Below are 13,271 nucleotides of genomic sequence, written 5' to 3' on the forward strand. Positions count from 1 at the left end.
CATTTATCCCCTCCCTCAAGCAACAGTTTGATTTGGGCTTTACTGTGGGGTTTGTAAAGCAGCTGGAAGCAGAGGATTGTGGTGTCTATAACATTCTTTTTCACGTGTACTCTTCTTGCTGCTAAATGACTCGGGTCCTTAGGAGCGGTGGGTGTAAAATAACATGGCATTGCTGTTTGCAGAACTGCCCAATTCAGTTTGGAGGTGCGCTTCTCGTGTGTATATGTCTAACACATACCATGCAGCAGTATGGGATACATACTGTAACAGCGCCAGTGCGTGCGCCTGCAATAAACCTGTAATTTCAACACTAAAACATGTAGACTGTACAGGGGCGTGTGTGTGTGTGTGTGTGTGTGTGTGTGTGTGTGTGTGTGTGTGTGTCAGTCTGTCCAGGGGGCAGATGACAGAGGGTGCGCTGATAGAAGTAATTTTAAATATTTTAGAAACCTAAAGTTGCAGGTTTCATTTGAGTGTAAAAAGCACGCTAACAATACTTCCAAATATTTTAAACACCAAATCCAGTCTGTTTACGCCAATGAAAGATTTGCTTAGCTCCTTCTGGAAATATCTGCCCAGATGGGCACCGTGCAAAGACCATAGTGATGGGGCGAATATAATGAATGCAGAGTAAGCTCTGAGTTACCCCGTGTGTATCGATTTCACTGGGTCTGCACGGACCAGCGAGGCGACTTTCTCGTAGTTCATAGACCGACTGAGGCCGTTGCTCTGAGGGGATGTGTGGTAGGAAAGGAGGCTGCGGTCTGCTGAACAATACCAGCGCGCTGGCAAAGTTCCTGTACTGGCTGCTCCATCAATGTGCCATTGATGGTACCAAACGTGCATTAGAAAGACACCAACGTCATCTGGAAAGCTTCGTTTTCATTTAGAAAGTGCTTGCGAACCTTGGTTGGTTCACTCAGGGAAGGCTGGGGATGACTTCGTGTGTGTGTGTGTGTGTGTGTGTGTGTGTGTGTGTGTGTGTGTGTGTGTGTGTGTTACAAATCCTGGCAGCATTGGTCTCATACAAGATTTAAGACTATCAAACAAACAATATCTATGCAAAGCAAAGGGGAAAGAGATTTAGTTGCCTTCACAGACCTGGATAAGACTTCATTCTCTTACTGCTTGCACTCTTCCTGGGCTACTTTTTTTAAAATTATTTTGTTGTTGTTGTTGTTTGTTGTAATTACAATGATCCACAAGTTCTGCTCTGACAGGAATGACGAGAACGCAGCTTCATGTCTCACTTCTGCTAAATGCAACTTCGTTTGTTTTAAGCCCGTGTAAATTTGTTTATAAAATTGAGCGGTGCCCCTTTGTAACAAATTATTAACCTTCCTCTTCCGAGCATTTCATCATCACAGCTGTTAGTTTGGAGATGATGCCCAAACATCCCAGGGGCACTTTTGATAGCTGCTTGGGCGGGGATTGAGCGTTGAGGTCGGATATTAAAGCAGCGGGATACAGAATTACTTCCCCCCCCCCCACACACACACACACAAAACCGAGCTTGCTAAATAGTTTCTCCCTCATAACTCTGTTATGCGTTACACAATAAACGGCAAGGCCATTTGCATATATAGTGCTTGGCTATGTGTTTGTATACGGCATGTGTAATATAGTGCATGACAATAGACTGTGGAGTTATACCTTGCTCAGATTTTAGTTCTCATAAATATTTTGTGAAGGAAAACATTTCTTTGGCCGAAAATGCGGTTGTTTACTTGCATGTAATTAGGGACCAAATAGGTTGTAAATGCATTTGTGCGTTGTTTTGAGAACAGTTTCTTCTATAAATGCCTGTGTGACTCTCTCTCTCTCTCTCTCTCTCTCTCTCTATATATATATATATATATATATATATATATATCACTTTGTTTAAAACAAATTATTCGTACCTTCTAGTGAGTAGTATATCTAACGTGGTTAAGATAAGAAGAAATCCATTTAAACTTGGAGTGCAAAAGTACACTGAAGTCAAAATTGTAGTCCTTTGCACTAGTGCGTGTGCATATATACACGTATATGCAAAATATACACAATATACATTACAACTCAGTGTGTGTGTTGCTTTCAGCGGACAGGACTACTGTGAATGTTCCCTTCACACTTTATATATAAGAATACATGGCCTGTACACTCGCATACATTATAAAATGTGTAGTTACTCTCAGAATCTTTGAGGGTTTTTTCCCCCAAAGGGGAGGTTGCTACATAGATGGCCTGTGTGTTTGTTGGCTGTTATGATTGCAGTAAAGGCTTGAGGTGGTATCTATTTCTGTCAGATTATTTTTAAATTTTAAAATAACCAATACTAACGTATCTGTGCTGTAAGCACAAAAACAGCAGGGAGCCGCTTGCTTTCGTTTTTACGTGCTCCTCTGGAAGTGGACTGAAACAACCAAGAAGTGAAAAATATGTAAAAGGCGGAGTAAACCCGACATCGTCGCCAATGTATTTTTTCATGAAAGCTTTTAGACAAATGGGAGGGGGTGCAGTAAAAAAAATATGTTCTCTGTCCTCTCTTAAAGAGAACGGTTATTGCCTACTGCAGATAATCTGCATTTATGGACTGGATAAAGTCCAGACAGCATCAAAACATGTTCTACTCCTGAGCTTGTTGATTTCTTACGGTGTAGAATACACTAGCTCTCTTAAAATAGGCCCTGAAAAGTTAGCCAAGTTTCTAAACTCCCCCCCCCCCTCCCATCACTTCCAACTCCCTCCCCACACCTAAATACATCTTCTGTGGCTAACAGTTTCGTGAATGTGTCGTTTAAAGAGATCACTGATGGCAAAATTTCTCGCCTTATATACAAGCTGGTGTAAGACAGGTGTAAATGTGTCCCTTCACACAGTTGAAAGATGAGTCAAATCCTCCTCGAATGCAGCCCCATTGACTTCGTCAGTAATGCCCTGGTGTAACTGGCCCTTTCTAGAGTACATATAACAGACACATTACGCTTTTGTTATGGACAAATGCAGCTATTTTCAGTGCAGATCTAAACTGCACGATAGTAGCAATTCTTAATGCCAGCCAACACTTTTCTCTCCCAAGACCGTAATTCATCTGCCTCAATGCTTAGTTCGATGAAACCCTTTCAAAGCCACGTGCAAGAAGTTTTGCAAAATGTAAATCCAGAATCCTGTTTCCTAACTGAAAGCTTTTCAGCCTCTCTGTCTGTTACAATTCATGGGTTGTCCGTACACATTTGAAACCTTTACTGACTGTAGGTGGTTAAAAGAATTAACAAGTCTTCTGGAATACTGGAATTATTTCTTCTCTAAATCAGCGGAGATATTTGCCTGTGGGAAAATATTTCTAAAAAAAAAGTTTGTATTAAAGTCCTTACATCAGGAACAAGTTCTGATAACACAATTCCGGACATTAAACCGTTCTTTCCTTAATTAGCCCTATTTAAGAAAAAATATATGCTTAAATATTTGGAGAAATTGTGCATACAGCAAATGACCACTTTGTTTACCCGGGTTATTCAGCTGTCCTACAATCCTGTCACCTTTATTACAACTTTCAAGGTTTACAGTGCCATGTTTTAAAAAATTAAAAGTCTCAGAGAGCCGTGTTAGTCTGTAACTTTAAAAACAACGAGTAGTCCTGTGGCACCTTAGAGACTAACAAATATATATATAGCATCATGACCTTTCGTGGGCAAATCCCACTTTAAAAATTAAGATACTGAAGTTATTGTCATTACGAGTTATTGTTTTACGAGTTTGTTGTGCTTTACAGTATCATTTTAGTCTGGAAACATAATTTACTACAGTTGTTTTCCAAACATCACAAAAGTGAATATTTATCTTGAAGTCTGAAAAGATGAAACCTTCAAACAATATAGGCTCAATACATTCTTATCACTCTAAGGTTGTAATCGTTTAACCGAAGTTGGTTGCTCTCATTTTATTCATATGTGAATCATCAAAAGTTTCTTAATTACCCAGGAAATTGATTAAACATCTCCTTGCAAAATTGTGCGTCTAGCAAATGGCTATTCACATTCATAGAAATGTTTTACTCCACTTAGTACTTTAAAACTGAGCTCCAGTGCAATTGTCTTATTACTAAGAAATACACTATAAGGATATACTATTTATACTATATAAAACACCATTTCAACGTTTTAAGTCACACGTTGTGTTTTTCATAATAAAGTGTTTTATTTAATGCAATGTTCAAGAATTTAAACACACAAAATGCAGTGAGAATGTTCACAATTTTGAGACCACAGTTGTAAATAGAAACATTCATATTTCATAAGATTATAAATATTTGATACTGCAATTGTAAAATGCACGTTTTATAAACTGAAAAAAAATCTTTGCTTTCTTGCTAAAAGGCAATGTCATTTAATCCAGTCTCGTAAGCAGCTGATGATTATTCACAGAATTTAAAATTACAGCTTTTATCTTATAGTTTGCTTCTTTTTTAAAGTTTATGCTAATATGTACAATGTTTGTCTATTATAGCTGTGAAATAAAGAAGGTTTTAAGGCAAAGCGATAAATTCACCCTCAATCATCAAGGAGACTACAGTCCTGAATTATTGTACAATACGCACCCACTGGGGGTGCCTTCTGGTCCTGGCCAACATTTTGGACACTTTATTCCAAACCGAGGGGATCTAGAACGGGGAGAACTATTGAAAGTACCCTACAAACCTTGAAAATACTTAGTTTACACGGTACCATGTTTTCAAATCGGAAACCTAAATTGCAAGGGGGGAAATAAACCAAAACCCAAATGCCAAGAAATGTTTTATTTACACTGACTGTCCCTTCATATTTACTATTCAGTTGAATAGATACGTCTGATTTAAAGCCTGTCCTATATTCTAGACTGACAAATATTCTTCACCGCCTCATTGGGTAATATTAGGCTACTTTTTTAAATACAATACCACAGCTTGTGACGGGCTCCTCTGTCTTTCTAACCAAAACAGGACATTTGAGATCCCTCTCCCTGCTTATGAATTACTTATATAATAGGGGTTGATGGTGCTGAAATAAATGCCCCCACTTCTCCTTTCCCCTAGTCCTCTATCCCTCCTGATTTGTTCTTTTCCTGGCCCAACACTGCCCGTATGGAGGCCATGAGACAGGAAGAGGCTTTATGGATGCATTTTGTATATAGTCTTTGTTCAGTCTGTTTTTTTTCCAGTTCAGATCCAGAGTTGATGGGTTTACCAGTTTTTCTTCCAATAAGTTTGATAAGTTCTTCACCCGATCGCCATGCTACTCATTTTTTGCTTTCAGTACCCTGTATACTCAGCAGTAGTACAAGTAGGAGAGTTTAAAGAGACGTATTCTAATGTATACGACAGGAAGCCCACCAGTTCTCAGTCAGCTGTTGACGAGAACCTGTTCTTCCCACGACAGTCTGCAACTTTGGTCTGTCTCTGGGCAGCCGGCGCTCCGAACCCCCTAACTTCAAACGCCAGCAGCTCTGCCCTGCGGCCTGGTGCAGATTTGTCCGAGACAAACCAGAGCTTTTCGCAAAAGTCATCCCAGGCTACTTTCTTGATCGCCAGCTAGAGGACAACGCCTTCCGGGGGTAAAGAGAAGCAGCGTCTAAGCTACCAAAATGCGCCGAACTAACGGGAACTGGGATGTGTGTCTGTTTGCACTCTCTGGCTGCACGCGCACACATACGGCAAAAGACTCAAAAGAAAAGGCTCCTTCATATGGAAAAGGGTGTTTTGTTTGTTCACTTCCTATGACAGACTCCCGGAAGTTGTGATGTTTACTTCAAAAGTTTCCCAACCAAGCTACGAGGAAAGGAAAATAAACAAACAACGAAGCGCCAAATGAACTCCTTCTTGATCTCCTCTATCCCTTGCTGGCCAGCTTTTTCAGAGTCACTGTAAACCCTCCAGTCTTTGATTGAGCCCAACCCAATGAAGAAGCGAGGGCAAATTAAAGAAAGGCTCTTGGACTTTTTTTTGTTAATACAAAGCTTTGGGGTTTCTTTCCCTGTTAACCTTTTTAAAAAATTGAATCGTTTTCTATCCCCAAAGCCAAACACAAAAAAGAAATGGTAAAAACTCATCGAACAAATGGGAGAACTATTTATTCGGTTCACAGTCGTGTGAAATGCAGCAATAAAAATCTTTGGACTTCAGCAAAAATTGTTTTTAATTTTTTTGAATTTCAAAAAACATTGTCCAATGTCCATTAAAACAGCGCTTAAGTCTATAAAAAGGTAACTTAAGCTTTAAAAAAACTCATAAAGATACCATCTAAAATCTCCATAGAACCAAAATAAAAAGAAACTCAAAAATATTTTATAATCAGATATTTTGGATTTTTACACCTTACCTGTAAATTATATATACATAGAATATTGCAGAATTATATCTAATACACAATATTTTCACTATTAATGCTGGTTTAATCTTTATACACTGGCCCTTATTTTTAATTAAATTATTGCATTGTATAAACTTTGACTGAAACTTGCCCCCTTCCCCAGCCGTCCCCCGGCCCCCTTTCTATTCACTGTCTGACTTGCCGTCTTTTGATGTGGTGGAGTGGTTGTACAGTCCTTGTGCCATTAGATGCACCGCCAGGGTGTTCTTGTTGCCAGTGGCTTTCTTGATTTTGGCTCGTTTGTTCTGAAACCAGATTTTGATCTGAGACTCGTTGAGGCTGAGTTCCTGAGCCAGGCTCTGCCTCCTTTGCTCCGTCAAGTATCTGTTAGTCTGAAACTCCGCTTTCAGTCTCTGCAGCTGCTCCGCCGTGAAGGCTGTCCTGGGACGCTTGTCTTCTTTGTTGGGGTTCTTCTTCTTTGGTTTGCGAGATCGGGGGCCTGAGGTCCAGGGCGAAATAAAAAAAATAATAAGACACACACACACACACACACACACTCAGAGCGAGCCCAGCGCTCACCGCCGAAGTGATGGGGTCGGGGGGCTGGGAAGGGTGTCCAGGAGTTTGGGGTAGGTGGGTTGGTTTTAAAGGGCAACATCTTTTGATGACTGGGGGAGGGGCGGGAGAAATGATCTCCCCCGGCATCTGACATTTGCGTGCTTGAGGTCACTGGTACGTGTGTGCCTCACTTGGCGCCCTGAGCCCAGCCGGGGGAGCCGGACACCGAGGGACACTAAGGCCCCGTTGGCCTCCTTTCGCTCTGCTCTGGCCTGAGAGTTTCAAACTAAAGTCACTAGATCAGCCCCGGCGAGGAGAGCGAGCGCTCCCCTCCCCCCTCTCTGACTGCCTGGGGAGGGGCGGGGGCAGAGGGACAGACCCGAGTCTCGGTGCGTGCGTGAGAAAGAGGCATTCGGGACCCGCAATCTGGTGGTCAAATGGGAGCCGCTGCCTGGGACCCCCAAAACCCTCTTGCCCAGGGGCGTGGGGCCAGTAGGGAGGAGGACACAGGCCTAGACGCCTCTTCCAGCGCCACTTTCCACAGCTGGGCCACTGCACGCGCCGCGTCCACCCAAGTTCATTGTTTCCTTTGGGGCTCTCCTCTCTCTGCCCGGGCCAGCCGCTTGGGCACCCCACAAAAAAAGGAGCCATCCCTGAGGTGCAGGTTGTGGGCAGCCGCAGGGCAAGGCTGCCTTGTGTGTATTTGCCAGTTCCCTCTCTGGAAGCCCTTCCTTGGGAGATGCGCCTGTGGAGGGCCTCTGATCTCTGGACCGCTGTGTATGCGAGCGAATGTTGTGGCCGGTGGAAAAAACAACCCCAGTTTCAGCCAGCGAGATCCCTGGTTCTCCTGCTCTCCCTGGCCCCTCTTGATTTTGTGTTACACTCGGCAGGCAGGCGCTGGGGCTCTGTGCTCGGCCCACGCGAGCTTCCTAATCCCCCCTCCACAGTTCTGGAAATGTCACACATGGTTCTACCCCAATGATGGCAGCTCCGTGCGGTGTCTGATCCCTAAAAGCACAGGCACACGTGAGCAGCCACCGCAAGTGAGCAGACTGTAAACAGCACCTAAACCCGCGGGTTTAAAGCGATCATGGGGGGAAAGACTTCTAGCTAGTGACAAGTCAATCAAAGGGCAGAAGACGGATCCTGCCACAGGCTGAAATATGACTGACAAAGCCAGGCAGGAAGTGCCTCTACTCTGCGCAAGAGAAAACGGGCTTGATTAGTTCCCAGCTTCAGTTATATTATACAGAGCAAACAGGCCACATAATAATGACCACAACGCTTGGGGAAAGTGTCAACCATCTTCCTGGTTACAATTCCCCCGCCGCAGCCTCCCATTATATTTTATATACATCTGTTTAAAAGCCCTAATTATTAAACACAACGTATTAAAAAGGAAAATTAAGCCCTGTTTGTCGCGGCTACGTCCTAGGTTTCTGGCGTATTGTGACTTTCTTTTGAAATTGCATATTTCTGCCTCTACGCCTGTGGGGCAGGTTTGCTGTTTCTTGTTTAGTTTAGTGCCACGTTCCCATAATCCGAACCAACTAGCCTAGCTCTAAAGGCGTTGGTCCGACACAATCTTCAGCTTTTAGAAAACAGTTTTTTCTTTGTCCCTTTCGCTTTGTTTCAAATCGCTCCTCACGTTGTGCTCGAAATAAAAAGAAACAATTACAGTAAAAAGAACAACCCGGATCTCCAGTTTGCTCAGGACTCTCGAGTTCACCCCTTTCTCTTGTCTGGATAATTATCTAGGAAACTTAGAAGTGTCCAGGGCTATGGTGTAATTTTCGCCCGTTTCGTAAGTGTACCAAATAGCCTGTCTCACTGTCTGGAATTAACCAAAACACATCTGCAGAAAAAATAGTGTCTTGTAATGGATACAATTTCTTTGGGATTTTTAAAAATACAAATGTGTTACATTATTTTAAACCCAGACATGGCTTCACTACTGAAAGGTAAAACGTGTACCTCGAGAGGCATTGACAGCTATCTATTTTTTATCTCCTGCACAGAATGGTTAAGAATCCCTCTTTCTTACATTATATCGATATAATATAGAAATCCAAACGTTTGTTTATATTGTATATCGGAGTAGGTTGGAGTTTTGCATTGCTCACATGTCGAGTAAACAATTATTCTAATTATTACTATTTTATTTATTTATTCTTTTTAATATTATTCTGCACACCACAAGCGAGGGTTCTCTCTCTAGCCTGTGCCATTGTGAGGATATATGTTAATTAAATATTAACAAAGGAGAGGAGTGGAGAACAATGGAGTAAATTTCTATTCATATGGAATTGTGGAGCTAAAGAGTTGTCTCTCATTTATTACAAAGTATTTTTTAAAATCCATCCTACATTCTTTTCCTCAACTATACAACAGTTCGGGGTGGGGATGGGGGACAAGATTGGCTAATCGCTGTTGGGAAATACTTTTTTGTGAATATTTTTAATATCTGATTTACAGCCCGGAAAACAGTATCTCTAAAGAGGTTTCTAATTCTTGTGTACGTAGATTAACGCGTCCCCCTTAAATCCACTCATGCTTTCCCTACGTTAAAACAAGGAAATTCACCGGTGGGTTTTAAATCTCTTCAGAGATAATTTCGGGAGTTGCTTCTGAAATCTCATTCCAGCAGGCACGCCTTCCCAGGATTCTCTGAAATTAACTTTCTCATCCTCTGGAAATTGTCCTATTCCCTTATTAAAGATCTGAACTCAATTACATGTATGAAAATGTACAATAGAGCAAGGCGACAGCGGCGAGTTAAAGGCCTGCTTTAAAAGAATAAACAAAATATTGGGGTTTGAAAATGTACAATGCCAGGCCTATTGGCTAGGCAGCTGAATATATGAATTCCACTCCTCACCCTCCAAACAAGCCAAAGGAGAAGATGGGCAGATTCCTTGAAGGATCTCCGTGGAGTTCAAAGAAGGGGCTTTAATGGCTTCTTTTCCACCTTTTCTTTTTAAAACCATGCCCAAACCCAAATCCTCACACTAGCACCGTCCCTCTCTGTTTTGAGATCTAGCTAAGCTAACCGCTGATCGCTTTGTGTGTGTGTGTGTGTGTGTGTGTGTGTGTGTGTATAGACAGTAGGAATTAGTTTGTCCGCTTTCATTTTCATCTGCCTGTAATAACAATATCCCCCTCTCCTCATTACATTTAAATACGATTTTTTTTAAAAAAAACTTGTCTCTCTACGGGTTGTTTTTTAAATCTAGGTTAGTGTATTTTTTTCTGGTGCTTCTTCCACCAACCAAATATTTTCTGAAGAGCCATGTGGAAAGATCAGCCTAGGCTTCACTGATTCAATGGTTGGTTGATAGGGAGAGAGGGAGGAGAGGGGCTGGGAGGAAAGCCGCCTGTGCTATGGCAAGTGGAGCCAAAGGGGCTAGGGGAAGGGAAGGCCGGGATCTTTGGGTTAAACCTCCCTGGCCAGCGCTAGGCTACGTCCCGAGGTAAGTCTTACCTGAGGAAGGCCTGTCCGAGTACCTAGTACAGTAAACCCAGGCCGGCCACAGCATGGGCTGGTTACTGGTGTTGGAGCTGGCTTGGGAGCTATCAGAGTCCGAGCTCACAGACAGGTCGCCGCCGCTTAGCCCCCGGGATTTCAAGGCGCCTTCCAGTGCTCCAGAGTCGCCTCCTTTCTTGGCTCCCCCATTGAGAGCAAGGGCTTTGGAGCCTCCTTCTCCTTCGCCCGCGGAGCCTCCTCCGCCGCCGCTGAGTGGCCCCCCAGACCCGGGCGCTGTAGAAGGACTCCTGCGGTTCTCCCTGCCGGCTAAGAGCAGCTGCTCCGGGCTGCTGCCGCTGCTGCCTCCGCTGCTGCCGGTCCCCGCTTCCTTCCTCCGCCCGAACTCCGGCCGCAGGATGTTGTCTATGAAAAAGTTCGTGATCCGGTGCGGGTGCTGGTGATTGCCAGGCGCCTGCAGAACCACGGGCAGGATCATCGCCCTCCGCCTGTTGGGCTCTGCTTCGCTGCTGCTGCTGGACTCCTGCTGCTGCTCCGCCGCTTCTGCCCTAGGACTATGGTCATTCTCCTCCATGCTGGATGACAAATCCCCAAATGTTCCTCGTTGGAAGCCCCCCACCCCCTTTGTGCGCGGGGTTTTGTTTCAGTGCGTCTTGGTTTGTTTCCTGGCTCCACTCAGTTCCAGGAACATTCACAATCCGTCGCTTGCGAAATCAAGAGCCTCAGCTGGGGTCGAACTTTCCCCAAACCCTTGTTTTTAAATCCTCCTTCTTCCCCCCCTCCCCCGCTTTGCTTTCCTCTCCTCTCTTCCGCGGGTTAGCCTGTCAGTTCTGCAAACCGATGCATTCTTTCCCCCCAAATGTGTCCCTCATTAGGACTTTCATTAACCACCCCCCACCCCCGCGTTCTCTCTTCTCCAGCTCCTGGGTTTTAAAAGAAAAAAAGAGGCCAACAGTATCCTAAAAAAATTGTGAAGATCCTTCCAGGGGAAAAAAATAAAAATAATAATAAAAATGTCAGTGCTGCCCCATCTGCTTTGCTAGAGACACTCTAGAAGAGGGTGCATATTTCTCTCTACACACCGCACAGCGCACGCATCTTGAGACACACAGAGACATATGGACAATCAAGGCAGGTCTCTCTTTCCCCCTCTTTGAATGAAATATTCCAGGTTACATGGCAGGAATAAGGAAAAAAATCTCCCCCGGTCTCGCTATACTTTAGGTATAAATTTAGAAGCCACTTAAACTGAACCTGAAATACTTTCACTCTGGATTTTTGTTCTTATTTTTAATAGAGCCCCTCAAGTGACGTTGCAAGCCCGGTATCCTAGACACGTGCCTTCAGCCAATGGCAGAGGAGGCATTTCCACACGTGATACAGTAGCACTCTAGTAAATGACAGCAGCAGCCCCCCCTTCCCCTCTAAATGCCCCCTCCCCCTTCTTTTAAAGCAATAGTACCCTCTCTACTCGAGTGTCTGTGTGTTTTTAAAGGAGAGAGAATGCAGAACCAGCTAACCCCCTAAACAACAGATAGATACATCACCACTTGCCCTGCTGATCTCCTTCGCTTTATATCTTTGTCTGATTCATTAGAAAAGCCTCCAGTATACATTTTTTTTATTTCCATATTGTTTACTATGAGGGGGAGGGAGAAGGGAGAAATCCCATAATTCCTTGCACAAATGCATAAATAATATTAAACGAGGTGCTGTGTGATACAAAGGGATTTTTTTTCTGCAGCCCCTTTATTTGCAAGGGGAGGGGACAAATCAAATGCAGTTAATTTTAGAACAACTCTTCCGTACGCTCCCTACTTTCTCCCCTCCCTTTTTTCCTGATCCTGAAATACAACCCGCAGAAGAACGGTGCAAATATAACAGGGAGACGAGGCGTTCAAAGGTTTCCCAAACGTCCAAGGTGGTGGTGCTAGTTGCGGCGTCAGGGAAATAAACGTAAGTGGGGATGATAATTGAATCATTCCGCGGAAAGCCGGACAGGAGCCTTTGATCATGTATTCCAAGCTTCAGAAACAATATTAAACAGAGAGGTTTCCCATTGACAGGCAATGTGAGGCGATGCTGCCCCTCACTCCAACCCTCCCCCCCCCCGAAGTTTTTTTTTTCATCCAAATAATCACATGCTAATTTTTCGTATTGAAAAGCTGCCACGACTTCCACTTGCTTGTCTTTGTCTTTAGAAAGAAATCCCCTGAAACCCCAAATTGGGATCAAAGTACCTCTGGACTGAAAAGGGAGGATTATGTAATTTTGAAGGGGGTCTCACGTGTAGTTTCAAAGTGGGCCCCCTCTTCACCCTTTCCCTACCTTCCTGTTGGTGTTACCAAAAATCTCCTTCTTTGGCCAGCAAGGAACGGAACGGCCCTAAAACAATCCGCCCACAGACAAAACCAAAATAATCGGCTGCAGCCTGCGATCTGTGCTTGCTTGGCTGGTCGTGAATTTGTGAAAGTCACCAAAAGGTCAAGGAAGAGCAGGCGAGTTCGTGGCGCTTTAAAATCACACACATCACACACACACACACACAACGACGGCAGAGGGGGAGTAATGGGTAACAGTGCCAACAAACTGCTGTGATCGGCGGGCAAGCAGCGCCAAAGACTAAATGAAGGCGAGGGGCCAAAACACACACTCCAGGAAACAGCTCCTGCCCTTCCAGGGGCTGCTAAGAGACACAGTCCCCTCGCCTGAGCGCCGCACGATGCTTCCCCTCCCCTGCTCCGAAAAGGAGCGGGGCCCCGAGAAGCCTGCGGAGGCGGGAGCTCTGGGAGGCCGGCAGGAGAGCAGGGAGGCTGGGAAGAGAACGCGCGGGTAAAGGGGAGGGACAACTGGGGGACCAGGAAAGTTGCCGGAGGCTCCAAAGACAATTCCCCCTTCCTCCCCCG

The 13,271-nt window shown here is 44.3% G+C and overlaps 1 protein-coding gene across 1 annotated transcript; it reads right to left on the reverse strand.

The window, feature by feature from the left end:
* Positions 1–4,208: 4,208 nt before the first annotated feature.
* EN2 (engrailed homeobox 2) lies at positions 4,209–11,758 on the reverse strand. Its single transcript, XM_075922766.2, has 2 exons — positions 10,366–11,758; positions 4,209–6,825 (listed from the first exon to the last, which is right to left on the reverse strand). Exons 1-2 carry the CDS (start codon positions 10,937–10,939, stop codon positions 6,509–6,511), a joined length of 891 nt encoding a protein of 296 aa, XP_075778881.1. The 5' UTR covers positions 10,940–11,758; the 3' UTR covers positions 4,209–6,508.
* Positions 11,759–13,271: the final 1,513 nt, after the last annotated feature.

This window comes from Pelodiscus sinensis, chromosome 2 (assembly GCF_052426305.1).
Source record: "Pelodiscus sinensis isolate ZL-2025 chromosome 2, ASM5242630v1, whole genome shotgun sequence".
Classification (NCBI taxonomy): Eukaryota; Metazoa; Chordata; order Testudines; family Trionychidae; genus Pelodiscus; species Pelodiscus sinensis.

Excerpts from the sequence above, each read along its gene's own strand:
- EN2 (XM_075922766.2), bottom strand. The coding sequence starts at position 10,939 with ATGGAGGAGAATGACCATAGTCCTAGGGCAGAAGCGGCGGAGCAGCAG. Across the intron at positions 6,826-10,365 it reads CTCGGACAGGCCTTCCTCAG|GCCCCCGATCTCGCAAACCA; the intron begins GTAAGACTTACC and ends CCTGGACCTCAG.